The 19,173-nt window shown below is 45.8% G+C and overlaps 1 protein-coding gene across 1 annotated transcript in view; it reads right to left on the reverse strand.

Annotated features, from left to right (window-relative positions):
- The window catches only part of TENM4 (teneurin transmembrane protein 4), a 222,614-nt gene that overhangs the window by 50,030 nt on the left and 153,411 nt on the right, over positions 1-19,173 (reverse strand). The window contains exons 15-18 of the mRNA XM_079787610.1: positions 16,656-16,923; positions 13,529-13,672; positions 10,718-10,967; positions 3,670-3,902 (exon numbers count right to left, since the gene is read on the reverse strand). Of these exons, the coding sequence (XP_079643736.1) occupies positions 3,670-3,902; positions 10,718-10,967; positions 13,529-13,672; positions 16,656-16,923 (895 nt within the window). The remainder of the gene's footprint in view (positions 1-3,669; positions 3,903-10,717; positions 10,968-13,528; positions 13,673-16,655; positions 16,924-19,173) is intronic.

Below are 19,173 nucleotides of genomic sequence, written 5' to 3' on the forward strand. Positions count from 1 at the left end.
AGTTTCATTGGTCATCATAGAAGTTGAGAGCCCCCCAAAAGAATCCTTTGGGTTTGTGTAGAGAATATTGGTGAAGTTAATTTCTAAAAAAGGCACATTGAAGAGAGGAGTCAAAATTATGATTAAAAATCATCTGCTCCATTTGCTAGACTGTCCCACCCTGCTGACTTCCTCCCTGACCAGCGGTGTGACCTTGGGCTAGTCACTGGAGAGCTCTAGATTTGTGTCGCAGCTGTTCAGTGAAGGGATTGTTCTAAATCTGTATTTCCCACTCTTGGATGTGTGTGCAAACCCCCTGGGAGTTTGCTAAGATGCACCCCCAGGCAGCTGTTCAGAAAATGTCAGTGGAGCCTGAGAATGTATCTGTGTTTTTGACAAGCACCTTGGGTAGTAATGATACAAATAAAAGTTTGAAAACCTCTCTAGTCAGTCAGTACTTCTTAACCAGTGATGTGCAGTAGGATTACCTGAAGAGTTTTTTTGACATATACTGCTTGGCCTCACTTCGGGAAATACAGGGGGTGGTGGGGACAAGGACCAAGGCCTGTTTAGAAAATGCTCATGGTTGATATTGACTTCCACCTCAAGTCCAGAATCCCTGGCGTTAGACACACCCCTCCTATGGAGGATGGTTCAGGGTGCTGGGGCTGAGCCATGGGCGAGACATTCCCTCAGGACCCTAGGGAATGACAGAAACCTGAGAGGGTTCATGATGAAATAAGAGATTCTATGTTAAGTTTTGTCCTGCTCAGTTTTCTCTGGGGAAGGAACTGAAAGAAGGGGTCTGAAGAAGCTTCACAGAGGTGGAGACACTTGAAGTATCAAGCTTTCCAGTGGTATAGCCTTGGGTGAATCACTCACCTTCCAAGTCTCAGTTTCCAAATCCATGAAATGGGGATCATACACCTGACTTGTAATCGTTAGCCCTCCATAATTATTAGTGACTAATAATTATGAGAACCTGACCAGCACTTTGTGGGTTTTAAGGCCCTTGCTCTCAGGGTCCACGTGTCTATGACAGGTCAGAGGATGATTTTAGATACCAAGGGCTTCTGAGGGAGCCAAGCCCACAGGGGCAGTAGTTCCTTCCTCTCCCTCCTGGGCTGTTCAGGGCTGGAGAGTGATTTCACACCAAGGAGCAGGCAGCCTCAAGGCAGGCTGTGGTCTCTGCCTAGACTGTGAATGAATTACATTCTTCAAGTACCGAGACAGGAGTTTTCTTATCTGCCTGGCTATGCTGTCTCTCCTTCCATCTGCTAGGACTGATGAGTGCTCCATGAACAATTGGGTTTCTTGTTTACAAAGTTGGCTGCACAGGCTAATAGAAGTAATCTGTTCTCTAATTAATTACTTCATTTTGTCTTCTTTTGTTGTGCTAAATAGATGAACAGCTTTTCTTCTCCCTGTTACAGAGTGTCTGCATATTGTGGCACCCTTGTCATTTCTATCTGGGTTAATCACAGGCTTCTGGGCAATTTCACTGTCACTATATCTGTGTGTAGTATGTGTGTGTGTGTGTGTGTGTGTGTGTGTGTGTGTGTGTGTGTAGGGTGGAGAACACATGTATGTAGAGTAGGGATTTTCAACATGTGTGCTGCAATAATTTTTAAAACATGCAATACCTGACTATTTAGTCAGGGATACTGACCTCTTTTCCCTTAGATTGTCAAATGAAAAAATGACCACAGCCACATTACAACAGCTGTCTGTCTGGTGTAAATGAATCAAAATTATACCTATTTTTTGGTCAGATTGGCAAAAAAATATTATACATTTTTTGGTGTGCCACAGAATTTTAGTAATTAAGTTTATGTGTGCCATGAGATGAAAAGGTTGAAAATCACTGGTGTAGAGCAACTGAGAAAGACCCGGAGAGAGTAAAAAATCTCAGAAAAAAATCCCTGGTTTTAATTCATAGAGTAAAATGTTGCAAAGGGGTCTCAGGGATCATTTAGCTCAATCTGCTCATTTACCAGTGGGGACACTGAGGCCCAGAGGAGTGGCCGAGCAAAACCACAATGCAGGGTCCCTACGGGTAAGCTCTTTACGCCCTATGCTACACTTTTAGCATTAGGAAATCATATTTAGGAGGAAGATTAACCACAGATATCACAGAGTTCCCACCTGACCACTGCAGGCATGTGTTAGAGATATAAGATATCATATAATCTGATATATGATATGAGGGGATGTCATATAACAAATACAATATAGTATAATAATTATAATAGGAATCCCCATTTATGGGATGCTTATTATGTGACTGATACCACTGTACTAAGATGAACATTCCTGATAATATTTATTGTGTTCTACAACTCTATAGTATCTCTCTATTTCATAGATGAGGGAAATGAAGCTCAGAGAGGTTAAGCCAGTGGTCGGCAAACTCATTAGTCAACAGAGCCAAATATCAACAGTACAACGATTGAAATTTCTTTTGAGAGCCAAATTTTTTAAACTTTAACTTCTTCTAATGCCACTTCCTCAAAATAGACTCGCCCAGGCCGTGGTATTTTGTGGAAGAGCCACACTCAAGGGGCCAAAGAGCCGCATGTGGCTTGCAAGTACAGTTTGCCGGCCACGGGGTTAAGTCACTCACCCAAAGTCACTAGGCTAGTTGGTGGCAATGACCGAATTTGAATACAGGACTGTCTGATTTCACTAGCATCTAACGGCTTTGATTTGAACCAGGCCCTGAAATCTGGCACTATTTAATAATATAATCATGCATGGCATTTTTATAGGTTATCACATGCAATATATTAATGTTGACCCTCAGAATGATCGTAGGGGGTGGACACAGAAGATATTATTGCCACTGTTTCATTGATGAGGACCCTGAGGCTTAGACACTATAAGTCACTGGCTTTAAGGTGAATGATGGGTATTTGTTGTTAATGTTGACTTCTCTTCCAAACAGCCTTCCTTCATAGTCTCCTAGGCACAGGGGCCTCTCTTGGCTTTGGACTCCCACACAGAGTTCTTTCTCCTTGTCTCAGGAAGCACTTCTGCCCTCTCCCATGTCAGAGTATTCACATTCAAGTCTCTTTTTTCCTGCTACAATACACTTATCTGTGCAACTACAAGGCACTGCATACTCCGTATGCACCCTCAGTAAATACTTGATGAATAAGTGAATGAAAAATTGTGATTGTGGGTATGAAGAGGCCCAACTTTTTGTGGGACTCAAATGGAAACTTAGTTAACTCATCCTATAGCAGATGAACAGAGATGATACACTGCAATGATTTTATAAAATAATAGTGTGAGAGACAGCACACATGTCCAACTAAATGATGGGCCATTCACTTGCTGGAACACCATACAGCCATTAAAAATCAGTACAAAGACCAATGGCATGGAGAATGTTCACTTTTTATCAGTTAGGAAAAAAGGTAGGTCACTAAACGTTTGTTTAATGTGATCTCACTTTATTTTTGCTGAGTATTACATGTACCCACACACTTAGAAAAAAGGCTAAAAGGAAAGATAGGAAATGTTAACTGAGAATTTTTCTGGGAGGTAGAATTATGATAATGTCAACTTTTCTCCACAGAGTTCATGGTATTTTCCAAAATTTTCCCAATAATAGACATCTATTTCTTTGGGAAAAGGAAAACACCCCAATACATGTTAACTGAAAGTGATTGAAAAACAAAGCCTTACCCCTGGGATTGGTAAGTGTGGCTTCCGTGGCCTTCCCACCATCCCCGCAGCGGGTGTCATCAAAGGGGAGGCACTGGTCACCTGTCCCCGCGACGACCTCAGAGTTCTTGACGAGGTCCTTTACCACCGTGGTGGACTTGATCTTGAAGACCCGCCGGCTGTTGGTGTCGGAGAGGAAGACAGCCCCGCTCATGGGGTCTGTCGTCAGGTAGTATTTGTGCGCTGGACTGTGACTGGAAGACAAGGACATGCCAGTTGGTGAGCACCTTCTTCTTTCCTACCAGGTAGCCAGAGGCATACAACTTAAATCCAAGCAACAAAATCATATGTGGATGATGTACCCATTTTGGGGAAGAGTTCCCCAATTTGTCTGACTCGAGATATGGTGGGTCTAACTCTCTCTTCCACCCAACTATTAATGCCAATGATTGCCAGGCCCAGCCTCAGCCCCGTGCCATCCCCATATCAGGTGCTCAATACATGTTTTCTTAAAAGGATTGTCCATGAGGCTTACCATAGGAGGCCTGTAAATCCAAGCCAGAAACACAAAAGAGCTTGACTTTAAAACCACTTAAAGGGTTGGACAGTGGGAGGGAAGAGATCAACCAAAGAACTTGTATGGACACAGACAATAGGATGGTGGAGGCCTGGGGCAGGGGGCGGGGTGGGCTAGAAAGGGTCAATGGGGAAAAAAAGGGGACATATGTAATACCTTCAACAATAAAGATTTAATAATAATAAAAAAGACATACGAACTCTTCTTCCACAGAATTTTCACAGCAGCCATAACCCTTCCTGGGACTGACTGACAAGACGCTGCCAGATCTGACTCCCAGTCAGCATCCACATGGTCTTCACTTGACACACATGTTATACTTATCAGGAGCCCAGGAGTCTCCCTCTTGCAGGCAGATATAAATGAGTTGCAGGACTAGTTGTAATTGGCAGCAACATCCAATGGAAAATAAATAAAACACAGGAGCGGTGCTCATGATGTTTCTACTCCTGGAGACCAGCCGTGAAGACCAGGCTGTGCTAACAGGAAAGTGAGGTCAGACCTCGGCGGCACCCAGGCATCGCAGAGACAAGGCACTGCCTCTGGGCACAGGGTAGGAAAATGCACCGCTTGGAGTCTACTCCGCCTGCATTCGAGGTCTAGCTCTGTTGGTTCCAGGTTCTCAAACTTGAGCAAATTAGCTGGCCTCCTGAGCCTCAAGTTTTCTTCATCTACAGAACGGGGATGTTAACAGGTACCTGGCCAGTATATTGTGAAAATTATATAAAATCATATGTGACAGATCTTTAGCATCATGGCACCTCGTAGGTACTCCATATCAGAACTGTTGTTTGATGACTAGTCATCATGTCTGTTTTTGCACTTGGAGAGGACTAGAGCAGCGGTCACCAACCTTTTGGACCTCATGGACCACCAGTGGTCCACGGACCACCAGTTGGCGATTGCTGGACTAGAGCGTAGGTATTTCTTATTAAGCTTGACTTGGCACTGCTTTACAATTTCATCGAAGTCTAGGCCACATTGGAGTTGGACTCGTAACTCCTTGGAAGCTGTTTCAGCTCCTGTACACGGCCTGATAATGCTCAGGCCCTCAAACTGCATCTCAGTATTGATAGCATCCTCTAAATCTCTGGAAAGTCTTTTAAGTCAAAGGCATCTGTCTGTTCAGGCTGGATGGCCTGAAGTACTGGCCAGGGGCATGTACTTCAGTTGCAGGCTCAGTCCCCAGCCCTGGTTGGGACGCGTGTGGGAGGCAACTCATTGATGCGTCTCTCTCACATTGATGTTTTTTTCTCTCTGTCTCTCCTCTCCCCCTTCCCAAAATCAGTGGAAAAATATCCTTGGGTGAGGGTTAACAATAAATAAATAAATAAAGCCCAATAAATGGCAGCTGGTCTTCATGTGAAACCTCCAGAATATTTATGTTATTTCATACTGGAAAAGCCAAGAATGGCAGACTTAATATTGTGCTCTCTGTTCTATTTCCTGGGCAGTTAAGGACTCTGTTAGAATTAACAGAATATGTATAGCTCGGATTAATGGAGGTGAGTTCAAATGTACTTCTAAACAACAGGCTTCAAACATTCCTCCATGACCCTAGGGAAGAGATCTGAAGGAGATAAGGACCCGTGTTTCCTGATGGGGTCCAGTGAGGAAGATGCCCAAAGGACTGGGGTTCCTGGACTGCGCATGCCCAGTGTGGTAGGCTGGTGGCATATTGAGGCTGAAAAGGCCGAAGGCAGAGAAGAGACTGCTCTGGGGAGCACCCACGCAGGCTAAGAGCACCAGCCTGAGCCAAAGGCTATTCCTGGGGACAGTGGAGACAGTAATGGATAAAGAGGATGAGATTTTAGAATTCCTTTAATCCACGTCTGACATTTACTGATGGGGACATGAAGGCCCAGAGAGAGGAAGAGGTTTGTCAATACCCAGGTGCCAATGAGAATCAGAGCTAGAACCCAAGTCTTCTCACTATGTTTTGACTTTAGAAAACCAAAAGGCAGAAGGAAAATCCTTTATTCCCTCCCACACTGGTTCACTTTAGAAATAGTTCTTAGCACCCGAGAAAAACAATGAATTGCAAGAGGCCTGGAAACTGGCTTTGAAATCATACCATGAATCTATCTATCAAAAGATAACTAAACATCAGAAACAAAAGACACTCAAACCACAACTCTCTCAATTAAAGATGCTGAGATTAAAAGCAAAAAAGCCAGGCGCCCAGCCCACGGTCACATGATGAATGCATGGAAAAGCTGGACAAGCACCCTGGCCTCTTGACTCTTCCCAGCTAGGCCCCCCTACACCCCAGCTGTGTCCCAGGAGGTCACCGCCATTGAGTGAAGGTTTTAATGTTAAATGCTAGGTTTTCAATGAAGATCTTCATATGAAATGTACTTCTGTGTTTACTATAAATCTGAACTTGAGGGCACATATCCATACATAGTTCAGTATTACCCATACAAAGCTCACTGAAAATCTGGTTTAGATTTTAGTGTCAGGAAAAAATATTCCTCCTCTGAGAAGTGAACAGATTTTCCCATTTCTGATAATGCAAACCATGAAAATTATTATGTTTCCCTGTTTATTCTGGCTGGCAGGAGGTTCAGAGTCTAATTTGATATATGACCACATATATGTGTTTCCTCCTTTTTATTTTGTTCCCAAGTTCTATTTAATTTACTTTACTGCCTGTGTCTTTGTTTGTTAAGAGGATTGAAGGATTGAATTCCTTTTTGGGAAAGATGGAGACATCATCATCATCATATAATTGTTATGATGATGTTAAAAATAAATTATTATTATTACTATCTAATAATAATATATTATTATTATTACTACCATTTCTGGAACTCCTTTCTGTGCCTGGCACAATGCTAGATACTTTACAAACGTCCTCTGTAACTCTTACAATAATCTCCATGGGAGATTTTATTAACCTCAAGTTAGAAGCTAAAGCCCAAAGAGATGAAGTAATTTTTTTCAAGGTCACACAAGGTCACTTTCAAGTTTTATCATCTGTAAATTAGATATACCATGAGTACTTAATTCAAAGGATGATTTTGGGATGAACTTCATTACTCCATGTAAATCATTTAACCCTTCTCTGCTACACACTAAGAAGCTCTATATACATTTAACATTTATGATTATTACATTAATACTATAATCTCACTATATAGATATGCATATCATCATTATTGGATTTGGGATTGGTCTGCCTCTATATACCATTCTAAGACTTTCTTTCATCCCACCTTAGCATGTGCCACTGTGGTCTGAGCCACGTGTGGGTGACTGAGAGCTCCTCTGCAGAGATGCCAGCCACAGCCCCAGCTGCCCATGGCGACTTTCAAGTCACCCACACGTGTGTGAAGCTGGGGGACTCCGAGGTCACTGTCGCCTGGGAGTCAGACGAATGCTGCAGTGACCAGAGCTGATGGCAGGCAGACATTTCTCTCGGTTGGTCTGATGAGGCCCAATTCTGTCTGCTGCAGTGTCATTGTGAGCCTACATGACAAGTCTACTCTGTGACAAAGTTCCTATTTGGGGATTGCTCTCTTCGGGTGGTCTGTCGGGCCTGGAAATCCTCCCCTGCTCTGACCATGCTGGCAAGCCTTCCAGGGGGGGCTACCTGGCACCCAGCCATCAAGCCGAGGCACCTGGAATGCCCACAGAAGCACAGATCTGAGCCCTGTCTTCCAGGGCCTTCACCCGATCCAGATGTTATCAGGACTTCCCACTGTGACCATCCAAGTCACCCAACACAGTGAAGATGATGTCCTCCTTTATTCTAAGAATAGGCAGACTGTGGTGTTCAAATTACTATGCCCAGGTTAACATTTTCCCGATCACTGCAGTCTGACTACCAAAGGAGCGGCTGCACTTTGCAGGGATTAGAAGAGCGCAGGCTCTCACCACCTGTCCCCAACGTTATTAACGACTTCCTCTCATCGTAACCGATTACCCGCAATCAGTTCCAACCACACAGGGTTCATTTGCCATCGAGCCATCTGAAATTGACACATGCATCTTACCATACAACATGCAACAAGGCAGAGGAGAGACGGGAAAATTCTCCACTGGTTGGCTTACCTATGTCTGAAATCTTTATTTCTGACAGAAGACAGCAGAGCAGGGAATAGAAGAAAGAATGAGGTGTTAGCAGCAGGGTTAGAAGCATTATTAGCAGCCTGAAAACTTGACAGCAATGGTACAGTACAATACTATAATAAATAAAGACTTAGCAACCATGACACTGATATATTTCATATGGGATAGTACTTGTCAGTGAGCTCACTTACAAGCAGCTACATATCACGGAAGAGGCACGGTTCCACCTGCACCGCCACGGCTGACTTCGGGGAAGCAGATGAGGTTGACATATGCTGCTGCTTCCACCAGGGCTGAGCAGTCCACCCCCAGCCCCCAGACAGACACCCATTCCCAGAGATATAGGTGCTCCCTGCTGTGTCTCTGCCCGTGGGCCTTACCGAGAGTTATTAAAACCTGCAGAACCTGCTACAATGATCTTCATAATAGAATACAGAATGGGATATATGCTATAATTAGAAGGGAGACAGTAACACAGAGAAACAGACCGGGGCAAAAAGACTCAAAGAAAACTAAATCAAGATGATCCATTTATCTTTCTTCCCAAATTTCATTGACGCCTCCCTTCCTTACCCACTGTCTTCCATGATCTCCCTGAAACAGTGGGAAGGAGGCAGGAAAAATGGATCTCTTATTTGAAAGGTTGAAAATGGAGGCCTAGAGCTGGTCGGTGTTGCTCAGTGATTAGAGCCTCGGCCTGAGCACTGAATGGTCACGGGTTTGATTCCCAGTCAAGGGCATGTATCTGGATTGCGGTTCGATCCCCGCCCCAGTAGCGGCATGTGCAGGAGGTAAATGATCGATGTGTCTCTCTCACATTGATGTTTCTTTCTCTCTTCATCTCCTCCCTTCCACTCTATCTAAAAATCAATGGAAAAAATATCCTTGGGTGAGGATTGACAAAAAGAAAAACAGAAAAGAAAAGAAAATGGAGACCCAGAAGAGGGTGTCTTCCCCAAAGTTGTATAGCTTGTCTGCCAAAGTGGACTGACCCCCTGTCCACGGCCCTTTCCATCACATGACAGGAGGTAGAAAGACAATATTAGTAGTTGCCTGAAGCAATTATACTCAAGGGTTCCCTCTTCCTTGGCAGATGCCTCTGCCAATCACACTCATAAAAGAGAGAAGAAAGGCAGAGAATACTCCATTGGTGGCCTGGTTCTCATTCAGCCTATTATCTATGAGTCCACAGAATATGAGCTTCTAATCCTTTTCATGCAAAGACCCTCTCCTTCCTGTCCCTGTGTGAGTGGGCAAATACCAACACTCTGCTCTCGGGGCTGCCCTGGCTGTTGGTCAGCCACGTGCACTGCAGAATGAGATTCTCAGCGGGCACGGACCTCCAGAGAGGACCTGAGCAAGGCATTAAGCCAGAGTGGCCTTCATGGGTCCAGGGGACCAATCTTTGGTGCGGCAGAGCTGCCCGATGGCCTTCTGGGTTTGCATCCACCATTCCAGAAGCTGGACCGTTGGCAGGTTTTTAAAATTCCATGGTCATCAGCACTAACTAGCTCGCAGAACTCCTAACTGAATGAATAGTAGGGGCCTCACAAAAGCGAGATTGCTTTTCCCCTGGCCGCTCTGGAGGAAGGCTTTCCTGCCCAAGGGCTGTGCTGTTCACCTGGATCCCAGCCCGGGAGAAAGCGGCCGTGAAGAACTTGGTGCAGTGTCTCCTGAAAGGGAGCATGGGGCACCCCTATCTGTAACCTCAGCTTCTGGTAACCCAAGAACCCACCCTAAGACAGTGCTGTGGTTGTAAGGAGATCCGGCTGAGGGAGGCATGGGGAAAAGCCACACCAGGCCCTTCCCCGCTCCGTAAGAACGGCTATGCTCCGACATGCCTGGTCAGTCAGGATGGTGAAACAGAAGAGGCTGACTCGGCTGGCTCTGTGGCACCACAGAAGCAGACAGACCATGCCTGGTTTTAGTCCGAGGGCTTTAACTCAGTACTGGGCAGCTGAAAAACTGCTCATAACTCTGAATGAATGTTAAGTAACGGGGCAAAACTTGGTAACACCGGCAGGGGGGCCTTGGCCAGGATGCCATCCCTTGCCCTCGTTAAAAGACTCATGTGATTGATTCCAATCAGTTTGGTGATGGAAGCAGAAAGAAGATCCAGGGGCTTCCAAGGAGTTTAATTGTTGGTTGCCAGCAGCCTTCTACATCAACTGGACACCAAGGCTATCTCCCTGTCCCCAGAGAGGTTTGACATTGCAGTGCCTTGTGGGAATCAGCTGCTGCTTCCTCAGGGCCCTCGGCTCAGTTTAGCCTCTGAGCTGGGCAGTGAGAGGTCCCGGATTCTGACAGGTGAGGCGCTGCCCTGCTCCTTCTCGGGGCCTGGTGGGTAAGGCCCGCTGGGCCCTTAGGATGACAAAGGGACGTTATTAGGAACTGTGAGGAAGGCAGCACGTTATGTACCTCAACTCCAGGATGTTGGTGACGTTCCCGGAGGGGAAGATCCTTCGGATGTAGTTGAAATCTCCCACATAGAGGCTGCCGTCGGAGCCGCACGTCAGGGCCACGGGGGCCAGGAGCTTGTTGCCGTCAGCAAGGCCGTTGCAACTGGGGCAGGAGATGCTTCTCCGGCGCCCATTGCCCATGATGCTCCCGATGACGGGGGGCTGCTGAGACACAAACTGGTTCTCCCCATTCCCTTTGTGCAGGATGCCTGCGAGGAGACAGAGAACAGAATCACCCTCAGAGCAGGGAGAGGCTCTCTTCTGAGTCTGACCACAGAGCTCCCGTGGTGGTGTAAGGAATGCAAGATCTCTGCCTGTCATTCTGGACATTTCCCAAGGCTGCCTGACCCCAGAATGAAACCCTGGACAGGCCATACTTCTCTACTGATGAGATCCTCACAATGACTCTGTAAGCTAACGAGGGGAAGGCCAAGTGGCATACCTGAGGCCACACAAGTGATGGTAGAAGCTGGACTGGGCTCTCAGTCACTCAGCTCCACGGCCTCTCACATAGACTGAATTCATCTCCTACCCCTCCCTCTGGTCTCTCTTATAGCACGAATTCTCTATCACACGTGCCTGGTTTCCTCTCTTTAGGCTGATGCCATTTCATGTACAGGGACTGTGCTTGTCTTTTCCCTTTCTGTATCCCCAGTGCTCAGCACAGAACTTGACACAGAGCAGGCACCAATAAATGTTTATAGAAATGCATGAGGGAGGCGGACTCACAGTCTCTTCTCACCAAGGTAGACTCAAGAGAACTGGGTGTTTACCTCATTTTGCAACGAACAGTCTGACCCCAGCTCTTGTCGGTCTCTTCACTGCTCTAACTGCCCTTGGGCCTCAGTTTCCCCAGCAAAGAGAAGAGATTGCCCTCGATGACCTGTAAGCACCATCCCATCTCCCCACTGTTTCCCCTCAGGCCCAGATCACCCTCTTGCTCCTGGATTATTGCCACAGCCACCAAGCTGGACTCTGCCTCCTGCCACCCTGCTTCTGCACTGCAGCCTCAGCGAGTTTTGTTTGCTACGGTCAGAAGAATCTTTGCCCAGACTGTCACCTGTTAGCTTTGACCTTTGTTGAAGAGATTCCTTTTATTTTTATGTAGTCTGAGCAATTACTTTTCTACTCGAATGTTTGTGCTTTTTTAGGGAATCTTTCTGAGATCATAAAGATATTCTATTAAAGTGAATGTGTTATCTTTCTAATTTAGATCTTTAATCAAACTTTTATTTTGTTTACTTTGTGTAAAGTATGAACTTAAGTTTGTTTCTCTATATATTGAGCCAATTTCCCAAATACCAATTTCAAAAACCCTCCACTGATAGGTGATGCTCCCTCTATCATATACCAAGTTCCCATGTACACGTGGTGTGTGGCAGAAACCTGCAGTTACCCATGGCACCCATCCTATCCCCCTTCATTATTTCTGTGGTTATAGAACCTGGTGCTTGGCAGGGCACAGACTCTCTGGGACTGCCTACAATCCCAGCCTGGTGTGCGGCTACACCTGGCAGGTGTCTGCGTTCTGGCCAATGTTTGGAAGTGGAAGTGGCATGGCAGCTGCTGGGATGTGTCCTTACAGTGGAAAGGACTTGCTCTTAGTCCTTTCCTCCTTCTTACTAGCTGGAAAGTGGATGTGAAGTTTGGAGCGGAAGCAATCACCTTGGACCATGACCTTGGGGATGGAGGCTTGAGTAGGAAAGTCGCCTGCCAAGTGCTAAACCAGCCCTGGTGCCTCTAGCTCCAGACTTTCAGGTGAGTGAGAAACACACTTGTAACCTGTTTGCAATTCTGTTATTTTGGCTTTTTTGTCACTCATGGCCAAATCTCGTCCTAATGACTACTCACAGGTCAGGGTCTGGACTCCTTGTTTTGTCCCCTGGGAACTATTAATCTGTTCCTGTGCCAACCCCACACAGTTTTAGATACAATGGCTCTCCTAGGATAGCTTAATATATGCTGTGTGCCTCTTTTTGGTTTTTATTTTGAAGATTGCCTTAGCTATTTACACATTTTTATCCTACCATACATTTTAGAATGAATTTGTCAATTTCCCGCCAAAACATACAGTGGCTTTGATAGGCATTCATGGTATCTACAGATTAGGATATCATTACCTAGTGAGTGGTCTCATCCCAGAACACAGAGTGAGCTACTGGAAATTCAGATCTGACTGTGGACCTGATGCTTCACACCCTTCAGAGACTTGACATTTGTCTCTGGATGAACTTCAGCTGCCCAAGCCCCCAGCTTTGGCTTTTGCTCTTCCCTTCATTTCATCCTTTGCTCAAACCACAGTGACCCTCATCTCCAATTACTCTTCTTTCATACTTCAGTGCTTTGGCACATCCTGTGCCCTCTCCCTACTTGAGACAGGGCTAATCCTGCTGACCCTCTGAGACTCAGTTCAGAAGCTCTCTCCAAAGACGTACGTTGCCGAACCACGAAGCTGAGTGACGTGTCCCTCTTCTATGCCCCAGTGTCCTTGCTCCCTCTGTGATGGCACTGTCCATGGCACAGCATGGAAATTGCCTGGGAAGTGTTGGCCTCTGACCAGAGTAAATTCTTGAGGCCTTTCTATTCTGCTTCCCCTGAGCCCAGCAGTGACAAGCACAGAGCAAGGACCCTAGGAACACTCATAGACTAATCCTTCAGACAGATGGACCCCATAGGAGCCGTGGGATCTGAAGTGTGTGTTTTTTGTCTCGCAGGGCACGAAGGACATCACACCAAGACTGGGCTCTGGGGATTTTATGCACCCACTCACCGCTTTGGATGTTGAGGGCATGATGTTTGTCCAGGCTCCATCCTCCCAGCCTGGAAGCGTCGATTTCATAGCCCTGCAGCACTGCTGTTCTTTTCTCCCACAGGATCAGATCGGGGCAGGATTCGTACTCATAACCCACGGAGACTGCAGACAACAAAAGGCACAGAATGCACAGTGAGCAAGGCCTCTTCTTTGGCTTTAGATCTGCACGCAAGGCCCCTGCCTGTCTTTTGTAGAAAAGAAAAAGGATCACATTTCTAAGTGGAAGAACCACATCTATATGCAGAACTAACACGGGGATGCTGGGTCTTAATGTCCCTTTTTTGAAGAGTGATCGTATATTATTAGGAAAAAATAAACAACTGTATTAACTACTTTTTAAAAGGACCCAGGTAAATGGATTCCAGGGAAAACTCTTTAGTATTGAAAACACTTTAGGCACAAAAAATCTTCACTGTAGCATTATTTTTCTTTTCTTTTTTGTTTTGTGGCATTATTTTTAATAGTGGAAAACTGGAAGTAATCTAAAGGTTCAAAAGGGGCTAGAGGTTGAGCAAACCCAAGTGTATGCCCTGGAGGAATATTATGCAGCCCCTGGAAATTAGGGTTATAAAGACCATGGGTGACACAGGAATAATGCTAAGTTGAAAAAACTAGTTATATATCACATTACATCTGTGTTAAGAAAAACCATACATCAAAAAAATTAAGTGTTAACAAGTGGTTGTATTTGCTTAGAAGAACATATGACTTTATTGCTATTTTGTCTACTTATCCAATTTTTATTAATGTGAATAGTATTACTTTAATAAAGAAAAACCCAAAATCATTTGTAATGAATTTATGAAATTCTTTTAGGAGCCCAGCTAGGGTACTTTGAAAGCTGGAAATGGCTTTGAGGTTTCAAAACTTGAAAATCGCTGGGTTTCACAAGTCACAGTCTCCTTCAGCCACTGGGATGCAGGGTCCCCACGGCAGGCTCCCCAAAGCTGAGTTTGTGAAAAGCTCAATGACTGCTCCATGGAAAGGAACTGGTCGAGGTGGGAATGCCATTTCTTCTAAGTACATTTTTGGGCAGACACTATTTTCCAGTGGACAATATCCTACCACATGCGCAAGACAGGAGTTAACAATTGGGCAGCCCCTTAGAGTTTCTTTTACAAACCATAAAGGATGGCTGGCCATCTATTACAGGAGGGGCATATGGCTGGAAAATGACCTTGAGTCCCTTACGCAGGCATAATGCCCCCTACTGGTCATGTCAGGAGAGTGAACCTCAGTCCTTAAGGTCTCCCTGTGCGGACACTTCCCTTTTTAACTGGTAGTTGGGCACTGAGTGGGCTCATTTCGTCTGAGGAGGCTGTAAGGCTTCATTGCTTCTGAAGAGCCACAGAGGTAGTCTTCTTCACAGATGGGATTGTGAACAGTGAGAGAGGGAGTCTTTGTTTCCTTGTGGGGTAGGGTAGGATGCAAAACTATAGGAAAGACCTGGGATAAATCCAACTCCCTTCCTTCCTTGGGAAGTCACTTCACCGTTCTTGGCTTCAGCTTCCTCATGAAGAATGTGGGGACAATTTGACTCATGGGGGTGGGGTGGGGTGGGGTGTGAGGATTAACTGAGATACCATTGTACAGGGGAGCACATTGCCCAGAGTAGATGCTCAACAGATATTCTCTTATTTCCTTCCTTCCTTCCTTCCTTCCTTCCTTCCTTCCTTCCTTCCTTCCTTCCTTCCTTCCTTCCTTCCTTCCTTCTCTCTCTTCTCTCTCTCTCTCTCTCTCTCTCTCTCTCTCTCTCTCTCTCTCTCTCTCTCTCTTTCTCCTTCTCTGCATCCTCATTCTGCCTTTACCAAATCTGAAATTGGAGTAGTGTTCGAGATGAGAAGGATTTTTTCCTGGGCTATTACTCTAAGTCAGTGATTTTTAACCTCTTTCATCTCATGGCGTACATAAAATAATTATAAAAATTCTGTACAACAAAAAATATTTTCGCTGATCTGACAAAATATATAGGTATAACTTCGATTCATTCACACCAGATGGCTATTGTTGTGTTGGCTGTTGTCACTTTTTAATTTGACAATCTAAAGAAAAAGAGGTTAGTGCTCCTGACTAGTCAGTTATTGCATATTTTAAAAATTCCGTGGCACACCGGTTGAATAATTGCTGCTCTAAGTGCTTGTAGGATTAGCTCTCAAGGGTTACAACTGCCAACAGTCCAGCTCTGAACCAATCCTGGGGTCCAGCTTTAATCGGAAAGCACACCCAGCCCCCAGAAACCCAAGGTCTGGGTGGGGCTGGGACTCCAGGACAGGTGAGTCACCTCCTGCTTCATTTTTAAAAAAATGACAGCAATAACAACAACGAAGAGAAAACCTCTGTGATTGGAAATGAGGTAAAGAGGCCACAAAACCTTTCTGAGGAATGAAGAATCTTACTTCTCAATGAAACTGGAGAGACCCAGGAGCTCCAGACACACACACACACACACAAACACACACACACACACATGTTAATTCTCACCCAAGGTTGCTTTCCCCATTGATTTTTTTTTTTTTAAGAGAGAGTGAAAGGGAGGGAGGGAGTGGGAGAGAAAGAGAGAAACATCGATGTGAGAGAGATACATTGATTGTTTGCCTCCCGCACACACCTCGACCAGGGTCGGGAATCAAACCTGCAACCCAGGTATGTGCTCTTGATTGGGAATTGAACCCACAACTCTCTGGTGCCCAGGCTGGCACTCTAACCATGGAACAACACCAGCCAGGGCAAGACAGCCATATTTTTAATGGGCTACGTCAGGCCTGATGGCTATGGGGGCCACGGCAATGTCCACATGGCTCTATCTTGGTGGCACGAAACCTTTTACCCATCACAAACCACCACAGTGTTTTCAAGAGCCTTTTTGGTTTTGTAATTCTTTTTTTTTTTTTTTTTTTTTAGTGGTCAAGTTTTTCACATTCAGGTCTTTGAGTACATTCTTTTAGGTCAGGGAGGATCACTGAAAGGTCTTGATGGTCAACTAAGCCTCGGGTACTTCTGAGAAGAGGAAAGGAGTAAGAAGAAAAAGGACCGCATCCCCCCAAGTCTCTTGTCTCTCTGAGGATGGTGTGGCTGGGAGACTTACCGAAGGCTTCCGAGAGCCCAAACACCTTCTGGTTGTAGACATCCGTCTTGTCCCAGATGAAATAGTAGGACAAGTCTGGGGCCGCGGCAAACCACTTCCTGAAGAGGCGGCCCTCCACCGCCACCATGAGGTGCACCTTCATGAGGTTGAAGGGGATGGTCGGATGGGTGAGGCTGACCCTCAGGACAGACTTGTAGCCTGGCGTACGGCTGCTCAAGTAACTCAGCCTCATCTTGCCGCCGGAGATGGCGATTTCCTCTTGCAAGGCCTAGAGAGACAGATCACAGCGAGTGACGGTCATGGGGTCACTGGTGCAGGGAAGATGGCCATGCCCCTTGTACTCTTGTTCAAGAAGCAGAGGGGAGAGCAGAGAGGAAGGAGGGGGGGAGGGGAGAGGAGGAGCAGGAACTAGAAGGGAGAGAAGAAAGAAGGGTGGAAAGCAGAGTTCAAAGAGGAGTGGGAGGAAGAAGGGGAAAGGGAAGAGAAGGAGAAGGTGGAGGAGGGAAAGAAGACCCTGGTTTGCAGGGTTGGCTCTCACAGGGCACAGCTCTCACTAAACTCCAGCTTCCTCCTCCATTCAACAAGGATGACGATGCTCAGCTCACTGCACGTGAGGAACTCATAAGATCAGTGGTTCTCAACCTTTCTAATGCTGCGACCCTTTAATACAGTTCCTCATGTTGTGGTGACCCCCAACCATAAAATTATTTTTGTTGCTACTTCATAACTATAATTTTGCTACTGTTAATGAATCGTAATGTAAATATCTGTGTTTTCTGATGGTCTTAGGCGACCCTGCTAAGGGTCGTGACCCACAGGTTGAGAACCGCTGCTGTAGAGCCTAAGACCATCGGATGCCCCAGCTCATCCAGAGAAAGAGGTTGCAATGGCTGCATGGCGCTGCCTGCTCCAGCGCTGTGCTGGATGAACAGAGTGGCTCAACAGGTGTGATGGGCTCAGATCCACAGCGCAAAGTTGAAATGAATGCCGGGATTTTCAGGAGCCTGGCAAAAGCAGAGCACTTTTTTCAGCTTGATGCTCTGGGCTATTTCAGGAAAGGGGACATTAAATCAATCGAGGCTAACATAGCAATTAAAAGGACAATGAATATTCCACTCCTGTGTTCAACTGGGCCTTCACAAAGAAACTCTTTCTGTCCATTTCATATAGGGGTGTGAACCCCCACCTGCACCCCATTCTCCTGACTACACAAAATTTTAGGGATTGGGCCTAAACTGAAAGCACTCCTCCTACATTTCAGCTTACAAGTTCTAGTCAAAGTGGGCTCCATACCCCAGGGGATCACAGGCAGGGTTCAAGGGCCATCCCGATGCTCTCACAAATATTTACTTTCTGTAACATACCCTTTAAAATTTACATCTCCCAGTCCTTGCGAAGCCTCCCCAGTGATGGACTAGGGAAAACCAAGATTTTGTTTTCATGTATGTCATCAACCTGATAATAAGCAAGGTGTAAGGTTTGTGACCCAGCGGGGCTCCGAGAGACCCAGCGCAGGGAGCGTTGTAAGAAGGGTGGGACCTTTCACCTCATTTGTTCCAAAGTCCCTGCTCCTGGGGAAATGTCTAGCTGGAGCGGAACTGGGGCTGAGCAACAAATTACTCCGCTCCAGCAAGCCTTGTCTCCACTGACAGCCATTTCCTAAGAAAGGTCAGCTGGTAGTTGAGACAGGAGACAAGCACTGAATCTCTGAAAAGGACTGAGGCTTCAACCTCGGGGTGCAATGAGAATTTCCAAACGGCTGTATTTTCTTCTTGTGGGCAGCATCTGAAGCCACTCAACAGGACACACGCACACAGAGATGTGTTTGCCCAGCCAGGCATGAAATATACATACAAAAAATGTAACAACCTTCCACTCCATCAGCACTGGCAACCCACGAACATGCACGTAGCCAGAGCTCTCATTAGGCAGGCAGGAACATGGGGCTTCTCCCCGACCAACCCCCCCTCCCCCAAATCTCCTCCTCTCCAGGCCTTGTTTCTCTCATAAGAAACTGGGTGGGGATGGCGGAAAAAATTCAACCCTACACATCTCTGTTGAGCAGAGAATCTATCTTGATTTCTATTAGATTAAAATGCATCTTTCCAAATTACTTCATTTTAATGATAATTAAGGAAAGCACTTGTACATATAGTTTTGAGCCAAAGCATTCCTTAATTGGCAAGAAGGCAGAGCATGTAAAATAATCTTAATAATAATAATGGTTAAAATTTATTGAGCACTTAGTAGGTGCCAGACATTGTGCTAGGCACCTCATTGATATTTTCTCATTTCATCTTTATTATGAGGATCCCCTGTTGGGGATCCCTCTGTCTCACTTCACTTGGTAGAACCTATCACCATAGATATTTTTAATAGAAATAATGAGAAGCGGGTGGATGCTGGGGCTTGGGGGAAAGGAAAGTGGAAATGAACTGGATGGCAGAGTGGAAGAGGAGTAGGGGCTTTTTATAGGATGGAGGGTGCCAGGCAGTTGGATTCTGCATGGTGGGCTCTC

The sequence above is a fragment of the Cnephaeus nilssonii genome (genome assembly GCF_951640355.1).
Source record: "Cnephaeus nilssonii genome assembly, chromosome: 13".
Lineage (NCBI taxonomy): Eukaryota > Metazoa > Chordata > Mammalia > Chiroptera > Vespertilionidae > Cnephaeus > Cnephaeus nilssonii.